The 23315-nt window shown below is 66.3% G+C and overlaps 2 protein-coding genes across 2 annotated transcripts; both read right to left on the bottom strand.

Moving 5' to 3' along the window:
* On the bottom strand, positions 1–1937 carry PEF1 (penta-EF-hand domain containing 1). Its single transcript, XM_057403457.1, has 3 exons — positions 1763–1937; positions 1103–1246; positions 1–569 (listed from the first exon to the last, which is right to left on the bottom strand). Exons 1-3 carry the CDS (start codon positions 1935–1937, stop codon positions 340–342), a joined length of 549 nt encoding a protein of 182 aa, XP_057259440.1. The 3' UTR covers positions 1–339.
* A 966-nt stretch (positions 1938–2903) lies between these two features.
* COL16A1 (collagen type XVI alpha 1 chain) lies at positions 2904–22611 on the bottom strand. The gene is made up of 71 exons (XM_057403442.1): positions 22414–22611; positions 21391–21502; positions 19556–19618; positions 19292–19409; positions 17957–18080; positions 17597–17872; positions 17443–17523; positions 17085–17216; positions 16878–16928; positions 16189–16224; positions 15746–15772; positions 15525–15587; positions 15344–15385; positions 15221–15265; positions 15001–15036; positions 14800–14862; positions 14640–14684; positions 14459–14554; positions 14321–14359; positions 14014–14058; positions 13715–13750; positions 13464–13580; positions 13344–13379; positions 13217–13252; positions 13059–13142; positions 12931–12975; positions 12801–12836; positions 12664–12717; positions 12408–12524; positions 12306–12341; positions 12065–12172; positions 11861–11974; positions 11732–11785; positions 11623–11664; positions 10900–10935; positions 10634–10687; positions 10495–10563; positions 10346–10399; positions 10220–10246; positions 10069–10134; positions 9930–9983; positions 9796–9849; positions 9655–9708; positions 9526–9570; positions 9340–9456; positions 9014–9049; positions 8736–8816; positions 8570–8614; positions 8156–8200; positions 7100–7153; positions 6950–7003; positions 6595–6648; positions 6431–6475; positions 6301–6354; positions 6194–6229; positions 5900–5962; positions 5664–5735; positions 5463–5516; positions 5322–5366; positions 5156–5200; positions 5015–5068; positions 4885–4938; positions 4720–4770; positions 4524–4613; positions 4387–4422; positions 4227–4271; positions 3953–4141; positions 3802–3868; positions 3536–3712; positions 3373–3450; positions 2904–3275 (listed from the first exon to the last, which is right to left on the bottom strand). Exons 2-71 carry the CDS (start codon positions 21464–21466, stop codon positions 3073–3075), a joined length of 4830 nt encoding a protein of 1609 aa, XP_057259425.1. The 5' UTR covers positions 21467–21502; positions 22414–22611; the 3' UTR covers positions 2904–3072.
* Between the last annotated feature and the right edge of the window lie 704 nt (positions 22612–23315).

Here is a 23315-nt window from a genome sequence, read left to right as displayed (position 1 = left end):
TCCCTGAAAGTGCAGTAAGACAGGGCTGTTCCAATGCAGACATCCCACCAAGCCAAGGGTCGGCACAAAGGGGGTCTAAGGATGATTTTGTGTCTGGCAAGGGAAGATCTAAGCGCTCCCCGGGAGGCACAGCACCGGCTATCAGTTTGGCTGTCCCACCCTGCAGTGTGGCCACAGAACCAGGCTCTAGTTTGGCATGGAGGCGTGTACTGCCATCGAGTGGGGACACGGAATAGAAGCCGGGAGGGTCCTGGAAGGGCTCAGGGCTCCTTGGAAAGCTGCCCTGGGAAAACAGCTTGGTCACATCCCAGAGGAGAGCCCCCACCCTCGGCAGGGGCATCACAGCATGCGAGTCACGACCATGGTGAGGAAGTCCTCGTAGCTCAGGCGCACGTTGCCCACCAGCCCCGTGTCCTTCTCGCGGAAGGCGTCGGTCGTGCTCTGGAGCTGCATGCAGATCTGGATGAAGCGGTCCAGCTGGATGCTGGGGCTGGGCGATCGCTGGGCATAGCGGGCTAGCAGCAGCTGGCTGAACTGGGGGCTCAGGTTATAGCCCATCTGGGAGAAAGCTGGGAGCAAGAAACACTTGGATTAAACCTTCCTGACAAGAGGGAGAGTGACTGCGCCTTGCCTGCCCCTTGCTGGCACACACCCCACCTCCCACCACCCCACGGCTTCCCTTGCAGCAGCGGGTGTGTGCAGGCAGGGCTCTCCCAAGGGAGAAACCAAACCAAGGCACGAATTCCAGACATTTTTCCCCTCCATCAGATACACACAAAAGCTCCTCCCAGAAAACAGGCTTTAGCTGCATGCCATTTGAGGGGGCATTTTGGGTTTCCTTAAGGAAGAAAGTTTGTGCCACAACCCTGCTGTGTCTCCTCGTCTCCTGTCCTGTGGGAAGGCTCAGTGCCAGCTCTGCCATGGCTGGCTCAGCAAGCCCAGCATGCTCCTTGCTCCACCACTGCATGGGAGGCACCCCAGGAGCTCAGATTCACCCAGCCCTGCTGCTCGGATGGCACCGGTCTGGGCTGGGAATAAACACCAGCAGAAGCAGATGTTGGTGTCAGCAGGGGTCAGGTTGGTGTCTCTGCCTCTCACACACCTTGCTGGAGCTCATTGAAACTGATGGAGCCCGACTGGTCCCTGTCGTACTGCTGAAAGAGGTTCTTCCACTGCTGGATGAAGCGCAGCAGGGCTGAGAAGCCGTACACATCGATGCGTCCTGACCTGGTCCTGTCGAACATGTCTGAGGAGGCAGGAGCAGAGAGGAGGAGCAGGGCAGTGAGAAGTGGAGCAAGGGTACACTGCAGAAACTCCCAGAGAACTCAGGATCTGTGCATGGCTCCCCAGCACTCAGCTCTGGCCCCAAAAGCTGTGATCAACCAGCACCCAAGAGGCTGGTATGAAACGGCACCAAGCCCCGATGCCGGGGCTTGCGGGGGAATGGGATGACTCTGGGTCAATACTGGAGCATTCCCCCCTTTTCTCCTGGCTCTCTGGGAGCAGGGGCTCATGCAGAGCTGGGCTCCCTTTCCCAAGCAGCATTCTGAGCCTCTGACCTGTGTCCCCCACTAAAAGGGTGCTCACAACTCCCTGATTTGCCCAGCTCTTGCTCCAGAGAGCACTTACAGACCAGCTGCCCAAGTAAGTGACACCCAGAGACAGGGGAATACGGCCTGGGCTGAGCTTCACCCCGAGAGCAGCTCATCCCAGAGAGACCAGCACAAGCAGCAGCAGCAGGGCAGGGAGAGCCCAGACGCACTTATCATCAGCAGGCAGGTCTCATCGTTGAACGTTGACCAGTTGGAGTTGACCAGAGCCTGCTTCAGCTCCTTCACAGAGATGTACCCACTGCGATCGGCATCAACCGCCTGGAACCACGAGAAGGCCTCCGGGTCCACACCCGGGGGAGCGTTCCCTGCATGGGGAGAGGCCATCAGCAGCTCCCACCTCCCCTCAGCGACCGCTGCCCGCTCCGTCCCGGTGGTGGCTCAGAGGCACCAGGGCCTCAGCGCTTTGCTAAGTGGCGTTTTACAGCCAGATGATCCCAGGGAAAAGGGCTGGGAGCTCCAGGGCTCGGCACGCAGCGCCTGGGGGCTCCGGAACCGACCCACACCAGCCCCCGGCACGGCTGCGGGCCGTAAACCCGGACACTGACGTGCGGCCAGGAGGTTTAAGGGGTGCTGCTGGGGGCTGGAGCCTCCTCAGCACCTTCCTGCCCATCCTAACGCACCAAACCGGGGCTCAGCCTCACCCAGGGGTGAATGGAGCCGAGCCAGCTGAGGGGCACGGGGCTGGGGCACACCCCAACCCCCGCAGCGCCACCGAGGGGCTCGGTACCGACCAGGGCCGGTTCTCCTGAGCCTCGCAGCCCCACTCACCGCCAGGAGCAGCTCCTCCGTAAGGCCCGGGCTGGGGCCCGCAGCCGGGCGATCCGTAGGGTGCCCCCGGCGGGGCCTGTCCGTACGGAGCCCCGGGAGCTGGGGGGGCTCCGCTGCCGTACGGAGCCCCGGGGGGCTGGGATCAACCCAAGAGCATGGCCGGGATCAGCCTGGGAGCAGGGGTGGGGCCAAGTCAGAGCTGGGATCTCCCCAGGAGCTGGTCTGGGATTGCCCCAGATCACGACTGCGAACACCTGGGTCAGTGCCGGGTTCTCCACATGAGCTTGTCTAGGATTGCTCCTGAGGCACGGCCAGATCCCCAGCTCAGGGCTGGGATCCTTTGGAATCGGAGCTGGGATCTCCCCAGGATCTTTCCCCATCCAAGGGATCTGGTGGGCACCGTGTCCCCGGCTGGGGTGGCCTTAGTACCGAGAGCTGGGCTGGGGCTCCGGGGCTGTGTAGAGCATCTCTCGGGCACAGGGATGGGGACAAGGACGTGGCGGACGCAGGAGGCAGGAGGCGTGGGGGCACCAGCACGGGTGTATTTGACCGGGCAGGATCCACCCGCCCTCCCGATCCCAGCGGAGCTGTACAGCACCCGCCTCCCGCCCCCCGCGGGACAGCACGGCCCCGGCACAGCGGGGAAACAATATTAACAGCACAGGCGGGGGACGGGGGCACGGGGGGACCCTCAGCCAAAGGGGCCCTTGACGTTCTTGGGCTGGAAGAGGGGCTGCTCCATGGGCAGGGCCCCCATGCACTCCGCCGGGCTGCAGTGCCCCGTCTTGCCTGGTTGCCCCGTGGCACCGGGCGGGCCGGGGATGCCGGGGATGCCCTGCTGCCCCACGGGGCCGGGGGGGCCCATCTTCCCATAGCCTGGGGGCCCTTGGGGACCTGGAAGAGAGAAAGGGGGGGTGGGGGGGTGGCAGGGTGGGGGGATGGGTGCAAGCCCCACCATGGGGCTGGTGGGACGAGGAGGGAAGGGTCTCACCTGGGGGTCCCGGGGGGCCAATGTCCCCCATCAGCCCCACGCCCTTCTCTCCTTTCTCTCCTTTGGCGCCCGGCTCACCTGGAGGAGATGTGGATGGAGGAGGGTGAGACCCCGGCACAGGGGTGACAGCGCCGCGATGGGGGACGCGGGGAGCAGCACCTACCCCGCATGCCCGGCACACCCTGCCGGCCCTCCCTGCCGATCTGCCCCGGCATCCCTGGGGAGCCGGGCGGGCCCGGCCGGCCGGGCAGCCCGTCCTTCCCTGGGGGCCCGGGTCTCCCCGGGGATGCCACCATCTCCACCGGGAAGTGCAGCCGGGAGGTGTAATAGGCCATCCGCTCTGCGGGAAGAGGTGGCTGCGCTCAGCACCGGCGGGGACAAGGTGATGCCGAGGGGTGCCCGGCCCTTGCACCCCCCCCGCCCCGTTACCATCAAACATCTTGTTGAGCTCCTGCCGGATGAACCTCTTGATCTCGTCGTAATTCACCACATCTCCCTGGGGGACACACATGAGGGGACGCTGCCACTGGCCCCGCAGGGGACAAGGGGCGGTCCTGCCCCCGCAGCAGCTGCTCCTTACCATCATCCCGGGGGGTCCCGGCAGCCCGGGGTTGCCCGCGGGGCCCGGTGAGCCCGGGGGACCCCTCTCTCCTGCAGGTCCCCGTGGCCCCACGAGCCCCATGGAGCCGCTTTTCCCGGGCCCCCCCGGCATGCCGGCTCTGCCCTTCTCCCCAGGGTAGCCGCGCTCGCCGGGGGATCCAGCATCACCCTGGGAACAGACGTCAGCGCTGGCACCCCCTGCCCTGAGAGGGACGTGGGGTGCCGGGATGGGCACGGCCAGGCTCTGCCCTCACCTTCTGCCCAGCCGGTCCTGCGATGCCAGGTTTTCCTGGGGGACCCTGAGGGGACACAGGAGCAGGGTGGCAGGGATGTCCCCACCACGGGCAGGACAGAGCCTGCCACCACCCAGCCCCAGGTCCCCCTGTGCGGGAGAGCCGGCAGCCACACTCGTACCTCTTTACCCACGGGTCCATCTGGTCCCTGCTCCCCCTGTGGAACAGAAACGGGGCAGTGTGAGGCGGTGCTGCCCTGCAGGTGCTCCTGCCCCGGAATGCAGGGCTCTGTGCCTCTCCTGTGCCCACCGCACTCACCGGTGGCCCTGGGTGGCCGGGGGGTCCCGGCTGTCCTGGCATCCCGGGCAGGCCTCGCTCCCCAGCGGAGCCGCGCTCACCCTTCAGCCCCTGCAGGGAGGCAGGAGGAGGGAGCCGGGAGCATCTGCAGGGACGGGGTCCCCAGAGCTGCTCCCATGGCGCCTGCCCAGCCCCACATCCCATAGGCACCACTCACCACTCCAGCGAGGCCAGCGGGACCCGGCTGCCCCGGGGTGCCAGGGGGTCCCTGCGGGCAGAGGGAGGGGTGTCAGCTCGGGGGCACCATGGCAACGTCCCCACTCCATGTGCCAGAGGGAGATCCCACCACTCTCCCATCCATGGGAGAGCAGGACCAACTTACAATGAGCCCCGGGGGTCCCTGCCGGCCTTGGGGTCCCATGGGTCCAGGCTCACCCTGAGGAAAGCAGGGGGATGAGGGGGGATGAGGGCCCATCCAGCTCAGAGCCCCCAGCACCCATCCCCTTGCTCACCTCTGCTCCTGGCCGGCCCATGCTCCCCGGGGGACCAGGTTGGCCGCAATCACCCTGGAAAGAGGAAGGGACACCACGGGCAGTGCAATGTGGTCCCGGGGCTGTCACCACTGAGTGTCCCCCAGTGCCACCATCACTCACCTTTGGTCCCGGGAGACCCGGGTGCCCCGTCTTCCCCTTGAAACCCTGGAGAGAGAAAAGAGCTGAGGGGGTCCCTGTCCTGCAGCACCAGGATGAGGGGATGCCTACCCCATGTGCCCACCCACCCCAGCACCAGGAAGAGGTGAAAAGGGTGGTTGTCACTCACCGGAGGACCCATCATCCCTGGTGGCCCAGGGGGGCCAGGGTCACCCTGGTGGGAAAGAGACAGGGGTTGTGGGTGGCCTGGGCGGTGAGGGGTGGCTGTGATCCCCCCCCCCGGGCACCCCCATGGGTCCCGCAGCCTCACCCGCTGCCCTGGCTTGCCATCCTTGCCGTCCAGTCCCTCCAAGCCAGCGGGACCCTGCGGGAACAAGGTGAGGGGGTCAGGGGGTGGCTTGCACTGAGGGGCTCTGGGGATCCCCCAGGGCATGGGAATGGGTCCATCCAGCAGCACTCCCCAGCAGCACCATGATATTGGTGGTCCTGCCCCCCATGGGGGGGGTCTTACCTGGATGCCTGGGGGTCCAGGGGGCCCAGGGGGCCCTGGCATCCCAGTGGGGCCACGAATGCCCTCGCTGCCCTGCAAGAGCCACAGGAGGTCACAGGAACAGCTGGGGATGGGCCCCAGAGCAGGGGCCAACCTGGCCACCAGTCCGAGGGATGAGGGTGCCACCAGCCCGAGGGTGCCGCCATGCAGCCATGTCCCAGTGGCACTGCACGGTGGCACTCACACACAGCACTCACCTTCTCAGCTGCAGGTCCCGGTGGCCCGGCTGGCCCGATCTTCCCTGGGAAGCCGGGAGGTCCCTAAGGAAAAGAGCAGCATTGAGTGAGGGGAGAGCCCAGCCCCACACAACACCGACTCCAGGCTCAGTGCAATGGCTTTGCTCAGGGGCTGCTCTCTGCACTTTATCCCATGGGATGTGCTCATGTCCCCTGGGTGGAACCCTCCATCCCATCCCTGCCCCATGGGGACACAGCCCAGGACACGTGCTGTGCTGGAGCAGCGCTCCCGCAGCCCCTTTGGGATGCACTCACCGGTGGTCCCGGAAAGCCAGGCTGGCCCTGGAAACCCTGCGGAGACACAAGGGCTGAGCAGGACCCCGAGGGCCGCATCCTGCCCCGCGGGGGCCCCGGGTCCTCACCTGCTCCCCCTTCTCGCCAGCGCTGCCAGGGAGCCCTCTCTCGCCCCTTGGCCCCTGAGGAAAGAGAGGGTGAGGAACATCTCGCTGCACCCACAGCACCCCATTGCTCCTACAGCCCCCTGAGACCTACCGCTGGCCCTATGGGGCCGGGGAGACCGTCCAAGCCGGGGGGTCCCTGGGAAGGGAAGGAACAGCTTGGATGGATGTGGCTGGAAGGACCTCAGCCCTGGTGCCCACAGCGAGGGGGGGGGCTGGGAGACCCCCAGCCCCAGAGCAGGGCCCCAAGTGACTCACCAGCTCCCCTTTCTCCCCAGGGGGCCCCACATAGCCTCGCTCACCTTTGATGCCCTAAGGAAGGAAGGAGATGAAGGCTCCATGCAGGACAAGAGATGGGCTGAGACATGGGGCATGGATTGAGGAAACATGGGCACAGACACGGGATGAACAGGGAGCAGATGGGGTGAACAGAAAGGAACCGGGAATGTGTGGGACGGGATGGATGGGACAGGGATGAGCCCTGCAGGGATATGGTGCCCATTGCCTGCTGGGGTCCCCACCCCAGCTGCATGGGGGGCCCTCAGCAGGCACCAGGGGGGCACACGGGGGACAAAGGAGGTGGCAGGGGCTGCCTGGCCCCCGCAGTACTCACAGGGAGGCCGGGGGGCCCTGTCGCCCCCGGGTAGCCGGGCTGCCCTGGAGGTCCCTGCGCAGGAGGAGGATGATGCTGAGTCCCCTGCACTGCTCCTGCCCGGTGCCCGAAGCCCAGCGTCCCCACGTCCCCACTGCCCACAGCACTCACCGGCTCCCCTTTGGCTCCAGCGAGCCCGGCAGGGCCACGTTCCCCCTGGAGACCCTTGGGAGGGAGAAGAGAAGAGCTGCAGGGGGGCTCCTGCAGCCCCTGCCCCGGCTGCACCCGCAGCACAGCCAGGGATGAGGACCCGGGCACTGCCCCTGGAGCCTGTGACCTGCACCAGTCACAGGCAGGACCCGCTGGGCACTGTGTGCCCCGGGCTTAGCACCCAGGGGTGCCCGGGGGACACCCAGAAATGGGCCACTGCTGCTGGCAGGACCGAGGGGCAGCCCTGTAGCCATGGGCAGCTCAGCCCATGGGGTGCCAGCTTCCAGCACCCCGGCCACGCACCAGGACATGCTTAAACCACAGCTCCAGCCTGGTTCCCAGGCATGGGTGACATGGGCTCCGTGTCATGGGAGCACTGGATGGGTTAGTGGAGTGATGTGGTGTTGGAGGCTGGACAGCACACGCTGGCACACCGCAGAGCAACGACCCACACAGACCCACGCAGACCGTGGTGTTACAGGGACATTCATGGACGAAAGGACAGGAGCAGGACACAGCCGGCACAAAGAGCCACCGGCACAGCCCCACTGCCACCTTGTGCTAGAAGGGAGCACAGGGGGAGCAGGAGGATGAGGATGGAGGTGAGGATGAAGGTGAGGATTGAGATGAGATGGGGATGAAGATGAAGATGGAGGTGAGGATTGAGGTGGAGACCAAGATCAAGGTGGAGATCAAGATGAAGATGGAGATGGTGGTGGACGCTGGCTGCCAGCTGGTCCCTGGCACCCTGACAGCAGCCTGGGGACTGCTGCTGTCCTCAGCACAGGCAGGTCCCACGGCGACGAAGGGCCCCAGCACAGGGCCCCGGGAAGATCATTCCCGGGTCTGCCGAGACCCCCTGCATAGGGATGGAGGAGATGAAAATGGGAGGATGGAGATGGGGTGGAAGGTGGGGGGCAGCTGGGCTGCAACTGCTCCCGGGGGCACAGGGACAAGGGACACAGCCAAACCAAGCGACAGCAAGAGGCACAGAGCAGAGCCGTGCTGGGTCCTTACGGGCAGTCCGGGTGCACCAGGTGTTCCAGGAAAACCTGGAGGGCCCTGAGGGGAGAAACAGGGAGGTCACAGCCTGGAAGTCGTGCCCAGAGCCTGGCCTGAGTCCTGGGGGTTCCACGGAGTGGCTGGGCAGGGGCTGGCTTGGCCTCAGCCTCCCACCAAGCCGGGCTCCTGCTCTGTCTCCAGGCTGGCAACACTTCCACCTCCATCTCCAGCCTCACTGGGAATAGCCGTGCTGTGCTGCACCTCCTGGCCATGACCCTGGCCCTCTGCTCATCACCATGGCCTTGGAGCAGGGCATCAGAACCCCCCTTGTAAACTGCGGGGGGGGGGGGGGGCTCCAAGTCCCTCAGGACCATACCGTGATGCCCACAGAGCCTGGCAGCCCCCCCACCTCTGGCTGGGTTTACTTACGATGGGTCCGGGTGGCCCTGGGGGTCCCCGAATTCCTGGTGAGCCCTGGGGGGAGACGGGTGCATTGGATGTGACCACAGCGGGGACAGGGCCCGGCTCTGAGGAGCACTGAGGGACCCACAAGGGCTGGGTGCCGGGCCCGGTGTGGGTGCGGGTGCGCACGCACCTGCTCTCCCCTGTCGCCAGGGATCCCCGGAGCTCCCGGCAGCCCGGGCTCACCCGCGCAGTGCGGGTCGGGGCTGTCACCCTGCGGGGAGCGGGGACGCGTCAGGAGCCGGGGCCAGGTCCCGCTCCAGCCACGGCTGAGCCCTGCCGAGCCCCGCCAGTGCCCCCCGAAGCCCCCGCGGGTCCCGCAGCGCGGCTGCGGTGCCGGGGGCAGCGGGAGCGGGGCCGCAGCTCCGGCGCAGGGCCGGGAGGGGGCGCTGCGCAGCGGGGAGCACTCACCCGGGCCTCCTCCGCCCTCGGGAGCTGCGCGAAGCACTGCGAGAAAAGGCAGGGGTCACCCGGGCACCGCCCGCGGGGGGCACTGCGGGAGCCGCAGGGCAGAGCCCGCATCCCGCTCCCGTTGGGGCCCATCGCCCCCCCCGGGCCGCACTGCGGTGGCAGGAGCTGTGCATGGAGCAGGACCGGCGTGCCCGGCGCGTGCCCAGCGCGTGCCAAGCTGCTTTGCAGCGCTTCTGTGTGAGCCGGGGGCAGCGTCCCTGCCCTTCACCCCAGCAGGACCAGGGGCTGTGGGCACCGGGATCCCAGCGGCCAGCATCAACACCCACCTGGGCGCAGGCCTCGCTGCCGGGGGCACCCGGCATCCCCCCGGGGCCCTCCTCGCCCTTGGCACCACCGGACACCTCGAAGGCTGCCTGCAGCTGCGCGCAGTCCCCGCACAGGGTCTGGGGGGGAACATGGGGGTCAGGGGCACCCTGAGGTGCTGGGGACCCCCGGGCAAGACCCACACTCACCTTCAGCACCTCAATGTTCCTCTCTGCCATGATGGCCAGTGGGCCCTGGAAGAGATGCAGGAAGGATGGGGCTGGTCCTTGTGCTGCAGGAGCAGGATGGATGGATGCAGGGGCACAGCTGGTACCTACCAGGTCCCCGGCTGGCCCAGGCAGTCCTGGCAAACCGTTGTGTCCTGGCATTCCCTAAAGCCAAGGAGGAAGCTTCACTGTTTAACCCCTGTGCTAAAAGCTGGGCAGGATCAGTCCCTGCTCCCATCTCCCAGTGCTCACCTGGCGGCCTGGGGCACCGGGGGGGCCCGGGGGCCCGGGAGCTCCGGGAGGACCCTGCAACACCCCAAGACACAGAGAGGTGTGGAGGAGGTGGGGGGGATGGGGGGGCTCAGCACAGTGAGGGCAGCACCCACCTGCGGGCCTGGCTGTGGCTGCCAGGTCATCCCTGTCCACAGGCCTGGGGCTCCCTGGGGCAGAGGGAAAAGGTGGGTGAAGCAGGGCTGGGGGTGCCCACGGGTGCTGGGGGTGCCCACGGGTGCTCGCAGTGCTTACTGGCATCCCGGAGTAGCTGGGGTCCTGGCGCAGGCTAGGGGGGCAGGAGCATTCCCCAGGGTCTCCCTGCAGAGGGAAGGTGAGGGCAGGGAAGGTGATGGGGAGGCACAGGGTGATGTGGGGGTACAGCCTGACCCCGACCCCAACTCACCTTCTCACCCTGGGCACCCTTCTCCCCCTGCGAGGAGGAAAGCCACAGATGAGCGTTAACAAGAGGTCCCTGGACCCCCCCGCTCCCCCCTCCATGACTCAACACCCCGCTGTGCCCAGCACGTACCGGCAGCCCGCTGGACCCGGCTGCCCCGGGGAGCCCCGGCTGCCCTTCAGGGCCCTGTGAGGAAGAGGAGGGTGAGGAAGCTCTGGGCTCAGGCCCTGGTGTGGTGGTTTACAGCGAGGGATGCACAGCGATGCTCACTCAGGACTTACCGGTGGCCCTGGGATACTGGTCCCTGGTGGCCCCGGGGGTCCTGCAGCACCTTTGGGCCCCGGAGATCCCTGCAGAGGAAGGACAGCAGCAGCTGGGGGGCAGTGGAGAGGGAGGGGGGGCTGGGGGATGCTCCCTTACCTTGGCACCTTTCTCTGCCGGCAGCCCTGGAGGGCCCTGTGGTCCGGGGGAGCCCTGGGGGTAGGAGAAGATGTTAGGTGCCCCCAGCAGCCCCGGACAGCCCATGGAACCTGGAATGGCTTGGGGGGAAGGGACCTTAAAGCTCCTCCAGTTCCAACCCCTGCCACGGGCAGGGACCCCTTCCAGTAGAGCAGCTTGCTCCAAGCCCCTGTGTCCAACCTGGCCTTGATCACTAACAGGGATGGGGCAGCCAAAACGCTACTTACGGGTGTCCCGGGGGCTCCGGTGCTCCCGGGCTCTCCCTGAGAAAACCAGAGAGTATGAGAGCTGGCAGAGCCACATAGCATGGCATAGCATGGCACAGCATGGCATAGCACAGCACACCACAGCATGGCACAGCGTGGCATAGCACAGCACACCACAGCATGGCACAGCATAGCACAGCACACCACAGCATGGCACAGCATGGCATAGCACAGCACACCACAGCATGGCACAGCATAGCACAGCACACCACAGCATGGCACAGCACAGCACACCACGGCACAGCACAGCACACCACGGCACAGCATGGCACAGCATAGCACAGCACACCACAGCATGGCACAGCACAGCACACCACAGCATGGCACAGCGTGGCATAGCACAGCACACCACAGCATGGCACAGCACAGCACACCACAGCATGGTACAGCGTGGCATAGCACAGCACACCACAGCATGGCACAGCATAGCACAGCACACCACAGCATGGCACAGCACAGCACACCACAGCATGGCACAGCGTGGCATAGCACAGCACACCACAGCATGGCACAGCACAGCACACCACAGCATGGTACAGCGTGGCATAGCACAGCACACCACAGCATGGCACAGCATAGCACAGCACACCACAGCATGGCACAGCACAGCACACCACAGCATGGCACAGCACAGCACACCACGGCATGGCACAGCATGGCACAGCACACGGCACAGGCACGTACCTGTGGTCCTGGATGGCCAATGCCCGGTGGTCCTGGCTCGCCCTATGGGGACAGAGGGGCAGTGAGCAGCCCCTGACCTCCCATGCCCGGCCCCCATGGCCCTGCTCACCTGCAGCCCCTTCAGCCCCATGGGGCCCTGGATCCCCGGCAGTCCTGGCTTCCCCTACAACACACCAGCGTCACCGCAGGGCACGGTGCCACCTCCGGGCACCCCCCACCGTGGGGACAGGGCACTCACAGCTCTGCCTGGCTGGCCGATGCCCGGGGGGCCCTGGTCCCCTTTGGGCCCTGGTATTCCAGGGATGCTGACCACATCCCCATGTGGAGCAGGACCAGGCTCACAAGCATCTCCCTGCAGAGGAGGGAGCACAGGAGGGCAGGATGGGATGGGTGACACCCCAGCAATGGGATGGAGGTCCCCATACAAGAGCGGGGCTCTCACCTTCTCTCCTTTGGGGCCGGCTGGACCCCTGAGGCCGGGCTCACCCGACAGCCCTGGGACTCCAGCCATGCCTGGGGTGCCCGGGTCCCCGGGGCTGCCTGCATCCCCCTGCCAGAGAGAGGGGACAGGGCTGGCACAGGGCAGGGGGGCACAGCGTTCCCCCAGCCCCTCAGCTGGTGGGGGTCACAGCCACCCCTGCCACTGCCAGCCCCATGGGAACCCCATCCCCAGTGCCACTCACCTTTTGCCCCTTCTGCCCAGCATCCCCGGGCCTGCCCTGGAAAGGAGCAATGGCTCAGGCTGGAGCATCCCCCAGGGGGTACCCGTGAGGGGGGGCACTCACCGCTCTGCCGGGGGGGCCACCCTGGCCCCTCTCCCCCGGTGGTCCTGGCACCGCCAGCACCGTGGCAGCCCCTTCGAGGGCCTGTGGCATGGGAGGGCACTGCCCGCATGGCTCCCCCTGCGCAGGGGACATCCCGGTTGGTTGGAGCTTGGCTTTGGGGACCAGAGCTTTGGGGGGCAGCTCAAAGTCCCCCACTGCTGTCCCCGTCTCAGGGCTGTGCCATGCACAGGTCGCAGCTGGGGGGTTCCGCACTCACCTTCTCTCCTTTGAGCCCCCGTGCACCCGGATCACCCTTGTCTCCCGGGAGACCCTGCATGGAGAACCAGCAGTGGAGGTGACCCTACAGCCCCCAGCACCCGGCTCCTACACCCCTGGGTCCCAGCACCCACTCACCGGTGTGCCTGTGGGTCCCTGCTGGCCGTTGTCCCCCTGGAAGGCAGCAGGGTCATGATCAGACCCAGAAGAAGCTGAAGTGCCCCATCCCCTTGGGGTGATGCAGCCACTTGGGTTTGGGGTCACTCACCTTCTCACCCTTGATGCCAGACATCCTGGAGAACCCCTCCTCACCCTGTTCGACACCCCATGGAGTTACACACCCAGCCCCAGGGTGGCCCTCGGGCACAGGAGGGGGACTCTGCCCCACACACTCACCACTGGGTCACCCCGCAGCCCCTCGCTGGGTGCCCGCAGCAGCGCGGCGAGGACACGGTCATCGCAGGCCATGCAGGAGTCCCCCTGTGAGGGCAGGGAGGTGACACGGCTCAGGCACGGGCCGAGGAGGCACGGGGGATGCAGGGCTGGACACTGACCTTCTCCCCTTTCATCCCTTGGATGCCGGGATCTCCCTGGGAAGGAAACACAGGAGCTGGTCTGGATGCTGCTCAGCATCCTCCTGCTCCGGCTGGATGAGCCACCCCTCGGCCCTATCTCACCTACCCTGTCCCCTTTGGGTCCTGCCGGTCCGGGTCTGTCCTGGGGAGGGGGAAGCGAAGAGGGAGCATGAGGGACGCTGAGGGAGCCCCTGCTCTGCCCCTCAGCCCCCGCGCTCAGACTCACCGAGGCGCCGTCCCTGCCGGGCGCTCCGGGCGCTCCCCTGGGTCCCGGTTCTCCGGGCAGCCCCGCGGCACCGAGCATCCCCTCGGGCAGTGTGGGACAAACCTCGCAGGGCTCGCCCTGCCCGTGGGGACAGTGAGGCACAGCCCGGGGGGCCCGAGCAGCCCCGCACCCAGAGCATGGGCTCTGCGGGGGGGCTGTGCCAGCGGGGTCTGCCCGTGCCCGTCCCTGTGCCCCCCAGCTGCTGCACCCACCTTGTCTCCTTTCGGCCCCAGGATGCCGGGAGGACCCTGTGGGATGAAGCCAAGGAATGAGGCTGCTTTGGGAGCCCCCAAGCTGACGTTTGACCCGGCAATGCCATCAGCACCCCCCAGTCCTTGCCACCAGCTATGGCACGGGATGATCCCAGCTCCAGACGAGGCCACCGGCTCTCCCAGACCCTGCTCCATGCTTGGGCTTGGATCCCATCACTGCTCCGGGGAAGCAGCCCCGACCCCAAGCCAAGAAACCCATCCCTGACCCCGGGCCTTGGCTCCAGGCTCATGGTACTCACGGGCATCCCAGGGGATCCTCCAGGTCCAGGAGCTCCCGAGCTGCCCTGGAGCCAGAGGTGGGAGAGCCTGAGCTCAGCAAGGGAGAAAGCTGCAGCCCCGGCGCCCCAGCAGCCCCGGGCTTCCCTTCACCCCTGGGGGGTCCTGTCCCCCAAGACAAGATTTGGGCCACCCGGCTGGGGCTCACCGGGTCGGCAGCACCACGAGCCAGCACTGGCTCAGCCGCTTGGATGCGGCTCCAACCGGGAATCCTCGGCACAGCCCATGGCCGTGCCAAGGGCAGCCAGCACCTCCTTGCCCCCAGCTCACCTTTTCTCCCTTTGGACCTGGGGGGCCACCAGGGTCTCCCTGCAATGCATTGAGGAAGGTGTCAGCCTGGGTGCCCCACGGCAGAGCCACTGCCTGCAGAGCCGGGAATGCCGCAGCCCCACGGTACAGGCTCCTTACCGGCTTCCCTGGAAAACCGATCCCAGGAGATCCTGGCTTCCCCGGGGGCCCCGGCTCCCCAGCCAGCCCCTCGGGTCCCACCAGCCCAGGGTCACCCTGGAAGGCAAAGGGGGTGTCAGTGCTGGGGATGCTCCCGGGTGCCCTGGCTCCCACCCGTTCACCCCCAAACCCCAGCTCTTACCTTCTGCCCCTTGGGTCCCACCACACAGATCTCTCCGGGCCGGCCCTGCCAGAGGGGAGCAGGGTGTGAGTGCCCCAGACGTGCAGCGCCATGGGGAGGGGAACCCCAGTGCCCGGGGGGGAGCCCAGGGGATGCCCAGGTACCACCCAGCGCTACTCACATCACGCCCTGGGCGCCCCGGCTTGCCCTGTAGTCCTCCGTCGCCTTTCTCACCCTTCTGGCCCTGCAGGGCACAGAGACGTCACCCGTGCCGCCTCCCGGGTCGTCCCCGGCAGGTCCTGGAGCCTCCAACACCGTCGCAGGACCCATGGGGCTGCTGCCCCAGCTGCAATGCTGGGACCTGCAGCGGAGCTGGACTCACCTTCTGCCCATCGCTGCCGGCTGTCCCCGGTATTCCCTGCAAGGGAAAGTGGGTGCCCATGGATGGGCTGATGCAGGGCTTCCCTCCTGCTCCTTTTGCCCCACCAGCACCAGCTGAGCTGTCTCCTCCGGGCCGCACCCCCACATCCCAACCCAGGGTACACAGGAGACATGGGGGGGATGCACCCCACGCTCAGCCCCGTCCATAGACCATCACTCACCGCCTCTCCACGCTGCCCCTTCTCGCCCCGCGGCCCCTCGGCGCACTGGGGAGGATGAGGAAGGAGTGGGGTGAGGGTGGGCAGCACCCCGGGGGGTGCACAGAGGGTTGGGGGGGGTCTCACCTGCACGGGGCCGCCGGGGTGGGTGCGCACGCAGTCAGCGCCCTGAGGAAGGGGAGGGAGAGCAGCTCAGGGGCTCTGCCTGCACCAGCCACGGCCAGGGATGGGGGGGCCATGGGGGCAGGAGCAGTGGAACCCCCTTGTGCTGCCCCACAGCAGAGGGGTCCCTGCCCGGGACACTCACACGCTCGCCTTTCTCCCCCTTGCTGCCGGTGGTGCCGGGCAGACCTCGCTCACCCTTCCCGCCCTGCAAGAGAGGGGAGATGGGAGCGATGAGACGGCGCTGGTGTCGCTATGTTCACAGCTCCCGGGCAGGGATGCTCCAGGCACAGCCGAAGGTCCGTGTGGCCACGGTCCTGCTGGAGCCGGGCTCTGTGTGTGCTGGGGTGGGGGGAACAAACCTACCTTTGGACCTGCGGGGCCAAGCGTGACCTAGGGAGGAAGGGGAAAGGTGCCCTGCAGTGCCCTGAGCCCCTCCAAAGAGCACCAGGAGAGATCCCCATCCCTGCCATGGGCACCACCCCCCAACACCCTGTCCCCAAGTGCCACCCCAGGAGCCCCATGGGGCATGTGGGGTCTCAAACACCTGAACATTCCCACACCTCCAGCCAGAGGTTGCCTTAGGACTGGAGCTACATCTGGAAAGGATCAGAGACTTTCTCTTCCGTGCAGCCAAATGTTGATGGGCTCCATGCCAGGAGGAGCTGTGGGTCGTGGGGGGGCTCACACCTCCAAACCAGCACCACGGTGGCTATCCCCATCCCCAGCTCAGCCCAGCCTGGGCAGTCCCCAGGTCGGGGTCCCCATCTCCCACCAGCAGGACCGGCGCTGCCCAGTGGCACACTCACATTTGCCGAGGCCGTTTGTGATGAGCAGGGTGGGCACTGGAAGAGACAGGGATGGTGGTGGCTTGTGCCAGCTCCACGCGCTGCCCACAGCACCCAAACCCCTACAGCACCTGCAGCCCTGCAGCACCCACAACCAGGACTAGCCTCACAGCCTCACCCCTCACTGGGTGTCCCCTGGTACTGGGGGGTCCCCTGTCACCCAGCAGAGCAGTGACATGGGGAAGGTGACAGGAGGAAAAGCCAGGCAGGTTCATGGACCTCAGGGCCCCAGGGCCCCCAGTCCAGCTGCTGGACTTGCTCTACAGCCCGGGGATCCCTGGCAGGGTCCCACATGGGGATGCAGCCGCTGCGGGGATATGAGGACATGTGGGGATGGGACATGGGGTGCACTGGAGACACTTCCCGGCTCTGGGAGTGCTCTGGAGACACTCGGAGGGAACAAAGAGGCCCTTGGCTGCGGCTGGGATCACTCCAGCAGCAGCAGCAGCGAGTGGGGCCTCAATTCCTGCTTGGGGGAGCAGAGCAGCCGCTTCTGCAGGCGTCCTGCAGCTCTGGCAGCAGCAGCAAGGTCCCAAATGCAATGGGAACAGACCCAGCCCAGGGCACGGGCGGGCTCCTGGCATGGCACCAGCATCAGCAGGAGGAAGGGGAGCAGAGCCAGCACCAGGGACTCTGCCACCTCCCCTCACCTCTCCGTGATCTCCCTTTGGGCCAGTCCTTCCTGAGGTCCTCAGTGGCTCCTGTGGAGACAGGAGAGCACACATGGGTGCTGCCTGCCTGTGCACCCCTGTGTTATCCTGCGTGTGGCACCCACGGGTGAGACCTGGCTCGGGCTGACTCCCCATGGAGCAGAGCAGGAGCATCCTGAGCCAGGCTGCGGGGATGTGGGAGCTCACCGTGCCCAGCGGCTCCTCCAGGCAGAAGCAGCGGGTGTACAGGCGGCCCTCAGGCTGCGGTGACAGCTCGATCAGGTTGCTGCTCTGTATCAGCTCCGCTTGCCGACGCGTCTTGGGTGCTTCTGGGAGGCACTGCTGGGAGAAAGAGGGGTGCTGGGGGGAGAGCCGGGAGCACCCGTGCACCTCGGGAGAGGGATGCATCCAGCACCATGCCCCACACTGGCCATGGGGGCAGGCAGCGCCCCTGACCACTGGACACAGGTGAGCTCTGCCCTGACCGTGCCTCAGTTTCCCCATTGGGAAGACACCTGATAGGCAATGGCAGGGCTGGGTCCGGGCGCAGGTCGGAGGCACTCACCCCGCTGGCTGAGATCTCACAGCACCCCTCCTGCTTGGCCAGCTCGGCATCACAGTAGATCTGAGCTTGCTGGAGGTCGAACTGCAGCGGGACGGGGCGGGAAGTGAGGGGCAGGTGGGGGGCGTCCTGCAGCCACCCGGCCCCCGGCACTCACCCGCACGGGGGTGCCGCGCGTGGCATCCAGCCCCAGCAAGGCATTGCCCTCCGCGGCCAGCGCCCGCCGCGCCGACAGCGGCTTGGAGGAGATGGAGGCGCAGTCGAGGTGCACGGAAACGGCGCGGCTCTGCACCGCCACCACCACCTTGTGCCACGACCCATCAAAGAGCGAGGCCACGGCCTTCCCGGAGAACACAGCGCTGACGAACGTGGATCCCGGAGCCCTGGCTTGAAATTCCAGGCTCTTCTCTGGGCCATGCACGGCCAGGGAGAGCTGGGCAGAGCGGGGACAGCGGGGTCAGGTGTGGCTCCCGGCTGCCCTCTGGCCACTGGTGCATCCCTTGGCCCCTGGCTGTACCTGGGGGTAGCCCTGCCGGTCGGTGATCTGGAAGAGGTACCAGTGCTCCCCGGTGCTGTTCTTCTTCAGCAGCAAGGTGAGGACGAGGGTGAAGGTGTGGGGCAGCCCTCGGGGGAACACCTTCCTGCAGGGACCACTGTCAGGGGTGGCCAGACCCTGCTCCATGCTCCAGTGCTGGTCGTGGCACTGGCCCCAGCACCCCAACCCCTGCAGCACCCACCACCATCACCGCAAAGCCACTGCCTCCACCTCACAGCCCCTCCTGGGATCCATGCACTTATCACCACAGTGCCTGGTTTTGTTCCTGACCCCACGGCTCCATGGGACAGATGCTCCCATGGCGGGGAGCATGGGAACCATTCCCAGTGGGATGTGCCCAACTCGCCCACAGCCTGCTCAGCCCTGGAAATACTTTGCTCCAGGCTCCACTCTGCTCCCAACTCAGCTCCACACCAGTGGTATTCCAAGCCACCACTCTGGAGCTGGACCAAGGCGTGGGGAATAGGCCAGAGCCACCGGGCCCCTCTGCTCTCCATGGGGCACCAAGGAGCAGGGCTGGAGTGGGCACCAAGGAGCACCCATGGGTGCCCCTCTGGAGCTTGTGACCTGGCTGCTGGGGCCACCTCCATGTTGAACATGCCCTGGGGCTGTCTCTAGGCTGCTGCAGGCACCCAGCCAAGAGCAACACCAGTCTGGAGCATCCACCATCCCAAAGCCATCTAAGGACCTGGCTGCCCAGGTCAGGAGCCAAGGCTGGGACTCCATCACCCTCGGGAGAGCCCCATGCCATGCGCAGCTTCATGCCAGCTCTGGGGTGATGTGGGGACAGGCAGGAGAAGGCAAACCACAGCAGCTTCCTGCAGGAGCAGCTCCTGAGGACATGGACCTGCTCCCACCTCACCACGCTGCAGCATCTGCGCCAGCCTGGCAGCGAGCACAGCTTTGGGCACGGCTGGGAGCAGGTCTGTGATGCCTCCCCCAGCAGCCCCACAGCCCCACCAGTGCCTGCTCAGAGCTCAGCAGCATTTTGAGCCTGTCTGGATCCTGCCGAGTGCCTGCCAAGCTGAGGAGAGCAGCCACGGAGCAGTCACAGAGCTGCGGTTGCGCAAGGCCTGGCCGCAGCCCAGCCCCACCGCTGCAGCCCATCAGTTACTCTCTAGAAGAAAGGTGGCTTGGGCACCTCTGCATCCCCCCCCGGTGCCACGGAGCTGCCTGGCATCTCCAGTGTGAGCTAAAGGCAAAGCCGAAGAGCCTCCCCCATCCCTAAAACATGGAGAAGGTGCCCAGAGATGCTTTGGCCACCGCAGTCCCCTGCCTTGTGCCACCCACACTCACTGTGTCGGCTGCACCAGCGGCACAGCGCCCAGGCGCAGCACCACCGGCCCCCGTGTGTGCCGGACCTTCTTGATGGAGGAGATCTTGAGCAGGTCGAACCTTTTAATCAGGTTAAAACCTACAGGACAAGAGTGGAGGAGGTGAGAGCTGGCCCTGGCATGAGTGCTGCGGGTTGATGGTCCCCATGTAGGGCACGGAGCCCATCCCCATGGAGTCAGGGCTGGCAGGGACCCCATCTGCAGAGCAAGAGGGGCTTTTCCTTACCCGTCACATTCTCATACTTGTCGCCGACCAGATCCTCATCCCAGAGCTGTGGGCACAGCTCCCCTGCAAGGCAAATCTGCACATAACCGCAGTGTCCCCAGGGCATGGGGCTGCTCTACAAACAGGGTTGGACTGGGCAGAGCTCCTCAAACCCAAGTGGGTCTGGGGGCTGCCAGGCCCCTGGTAGCCATGGGGCAGCACAGCTCCAACAAACACCACCCCTGGCAGCCAGGAGCGGAGCACAGGGCTGGAAGGGGTGGGCAGTGAGCTCAGAGCTGGCCTGCCCCCCCCCCAGCAAGTTCCCCAGGTGAAGAAAATGCTTCTCCCAGTCACCACATGCTTGGAACCAAAACAGCCTCATGGCTGGAATCAACATCAGGAGACTCGGACAGGTGCCACGGACACCCAAGTCGGGGAAATGGCACCCAGAGCTGGCCTTTGTGTGCCACCCTGGTGACATCCTCTGACCTGGTGGCCCTAGGGACAGGGTGAGGGCTCTGAGCCGCAGGGACCAGTGATGGTCCCAGGGATACAACTGTATTATTGCTTTAGCAGCATCAATCCACCTCCGCTGGTTGCTACCAGATGTTGGGAGGTGCGAGATAGAAAAGGGAACAAACGGGCACTGACAAAGGAATTTGTTTTTGTCTCTTGTGCTCACCAGCCCTGGAGCAGGTTTGACCCCTAATGATGGATTCGCCCACCCCTTCCCAGCCCTCAGCCATTCCCAAGGAGCAGCTCTGGCCCCAACAGCCCCACGTTCACCTCCACCGCTGCCCGAGGCATCTCCGCACGCTGACCCCTGGCTCGCACAGGGCCAGCAGCAGTGCAGGGAGGTGCCCGTTGCCCCCCGGACCCTGACACGGCGGCGGCTCCGGACCAGCCCCGCCGCACGCGTCGCGTGGTGGCCGGGGCGAGCTCCCTCCGCCGGTGATGAGATCATCCCCAGCGGGGCAGGGGTGGAAAGAGAACATGAATCACCCCAGAGCGACCGCTGGGAAGCCTCTCCCGGCCCCAGCGCTGCCACTTCCCTAACGAAGGGCCGGGAGCCAGGAGAACACGCTGGTCGCTGGTGCTGGCCGCGGGGTCCCTCTCATGGGCAAAGGCCCCCCGGAGGAGCCACTGCTCCACCCCACAGTGACTGATGCAACCACGGCTTCACTGCCAGTGGCTCCTCCCCACCATCCGCCTGGAGCTCCCCCCGAGCCGCAGCCAGCCCCACACTGGGACCCACACGCAGTGGCCCCATGGGCTCAGTCATTGTCCAGCTGTCCCCAGCTGCACGTAGACAGCACTGAGCCCTCCACCGCTGGCATGGACCACAGCCAAACCTCTTCCCACCTCGCAGCCAGAAGCCAGATCTCCCTCGGGAGCTCAGTGCATCTTCACTGCTGCCCAGTGGTCCTGGCTCACCTACAGAGCAGCCCCAGACAACGCTGCCTTTGCTGCCAGCTGGCACCAGGCACTCAGTGGCCAGAGCGTGGCCAAACCCCTTCTTCCCTCCACGAGACCGCAGCATTCCCAGTGCTCAGCTGTGTCAGGGGTGATGGAGGGCTGTCCTCAGGCTGGCTTCCCATGTCAGGGTTCTCCCTGGCATCCTGCCTGCCTGGGAAGCTGAGCAAAGCCCCACAGCACAGTGGTGGCACACAGCAGGGAGCTGATAGCCACAGCCACCACTCCAGCCACCAGCGTGCCCTTGTGTGCAGTCCTGGCATGGCTCATGGTGTCCCCTGGGCACCACTGCCCTGTGATCCCTCCTTCTCCTCAGGCACAGACAAGGAGCAGGGTGGGATGCTCCCATGCGGACCCCAAGCCCTCGATCCCAGTGCTCTTACCTTCTGCCAGCGGCAGATCCTTCCCCTCGCAGGCACTGATGAGCCCCATGAGCATGAGGGCCCAGAGACCCCTCATGGTGCCCAGGGCAGTCGCTCAGGGCGATGTGGCTGCCTGTGAGGGAGAGAGATGTGGCAGCAGTGGGGCAGGCACATGGTGGGTACTGACCACGAGCAAAGCCACCAGCACCGAGAGGATGCTGACCATGGCTCGGGCAGGTTTTGGGAGCTCAGCGTGGCCCCCATCCACTGCTGGATCCCCCATCTGCTCCACACCCAGCACAAGCACAGAGGACAAGCCCCAGCATCCCGGCATTCATGGGCTCAGTCCAACCCCAGCACCCGGATTTACTCCAAACATCTGGAAACGCAGAGGCTGAGGTGCCCCAGAGAAGAACCGGTGCCTCCTGCACGGACCACCCCCCACCGCCCCCCCCCCCCCCCCCCCCCCCGGAAAGGTCTCTCTCCCTCCCGTTTTATCTCCTGATCCCATGTGGATCCCCGCTTGGCCCAGGCTCTGCAAGTCACGCCGACCTGGCTCCCTCCTGCCTGCTTCCTGCCACGAGGCAAGGCCGGGCTGCAGGAGCCGGCGCTGGGACACACCGGACACGCTCAGCTCCACTCAGCACTGCAAGAGCAGGACCTGCATCCCTGCGTTTCCATCCCAGCCACAGTAACCGAGGACCCTTGCCACCGGCAACCCTGCCTCCGCCTTGCCTGCACTTAGCTCTGTCGCACCCCCAGCTCTTCTCTGCCTGCACCTCCCGGCTCCCCTCTGCTGTGTCTGGCACCGCTTGAGTCCATCCTGCCCCCCCTGCACCCACCCAAGCTCTCATCCCGCTCCCGCTGCCCCCCGTCTTTCCGACCCTCGCACCCTCCGCACCGGCGGGTCCCCCCGGCCCCGGTCCCAGCCCCGGCCCGCCCCGGGGCGGTGATTAATGACGATAATTAACGGGGCACCGCCGGTTCCGCGCCCGCTCGACGGCGGCTCCGCGCTCTGCCCCGCTGCCCGTGCCCGGGGCTCACCTGGCGGGGCCGGGGCTGCCCGCGGAGGGAGCGGGTCCGGCCGGACGGGGCGGTGGGAGCGCCGCGGGACACCGGGAGCTCCGCCGCCTTCCCCGCCTCCCTCCGGGGGGGCCCGGGCCGCCCCCGGCGCTGCCCGCCCTCCGCCTCCCAGCCTGGGGGGAACCGAGCTGCCGCCCGCCTTCGCATCCCCGCCCTCCTCCTCCTCTTTTTCCCCTCGGCCGCCTCCTCCTGTAGCACCTCCCACCCGTCTCCCCCCTCCCTCCCCGGGGCTGGACCCCCGCCTGGAGGACAGGACCCATCCCGAGTTCCATTCCCTGGCTTCCAGCCCTGTGGAGCAACTCTTCATTCCCAGGGATCAGAGCGGACCCAGGTCGTGGCACTGAGGATGGGCACTGCTGGCCAAAATAGTCACCACTATTGAGATGATGGTGTCCTCCTAGGAGTGCTCCTCCAGTGCTTGGTGGCTTGGTATCCCCAAGGTCTGCCTCAGGACAAGGTGCTCGGGCTCAGGGTCTCTGCTGCCATCATCCCGCTGGCATCGCTGCTTGCAGCAGTAACGTTGCTTGCTTCTGCCACGGCTCCTCCCTGGTCCCCAGCAGCAGAGCCATTGACTCCTCAGAGCTGAACCATCTTCACTGGGCACTGGCTGGTTCCAGCACTCATCCCAGCTCCCACCAGGAGCCACAGAGATGTGCCAGCCCCGAATACTGCCCCACTGCCCCCGGTGCCTGGCTGCTCAGATCCATGCCAGCATCCCATGCCAAGGCGACCCAAGCCATCCCGGGCCCCTGCAGGGGCAGGGAGCAGGTGGGGAACAGACCCACCCAGGACAGCAACTCCTCCACTCAAGTTCGAGTCTGCGGGATGCAAAGCACCCATGGATGTCCCCATCCCTTCATCCC

Source organism: Pezoporus wallicus, unplaced genomic scaffold, assembly GCF_028554395.1.
Source record: "Pezoporus wallicus isolate ANWC-B61680 ecotype Strahan unplaced genomic scaffold, APGP_CSIRO_Pwel_v1 contig_8232, whole genome shotgun sequence".
NCBI classification, from domain to species: domain Eukaryota; kingdom Metazoa; phylum Chordata; class Aves; order Psittaciformes; family Psittacidae; genus Pezoporus; species Pezoporus wallicus.
The sequence above is the reverse complement of the archived record's forward strand: the minus strand, read 5'-3'. Positions and strand labels throughout refer to the sequence as shown.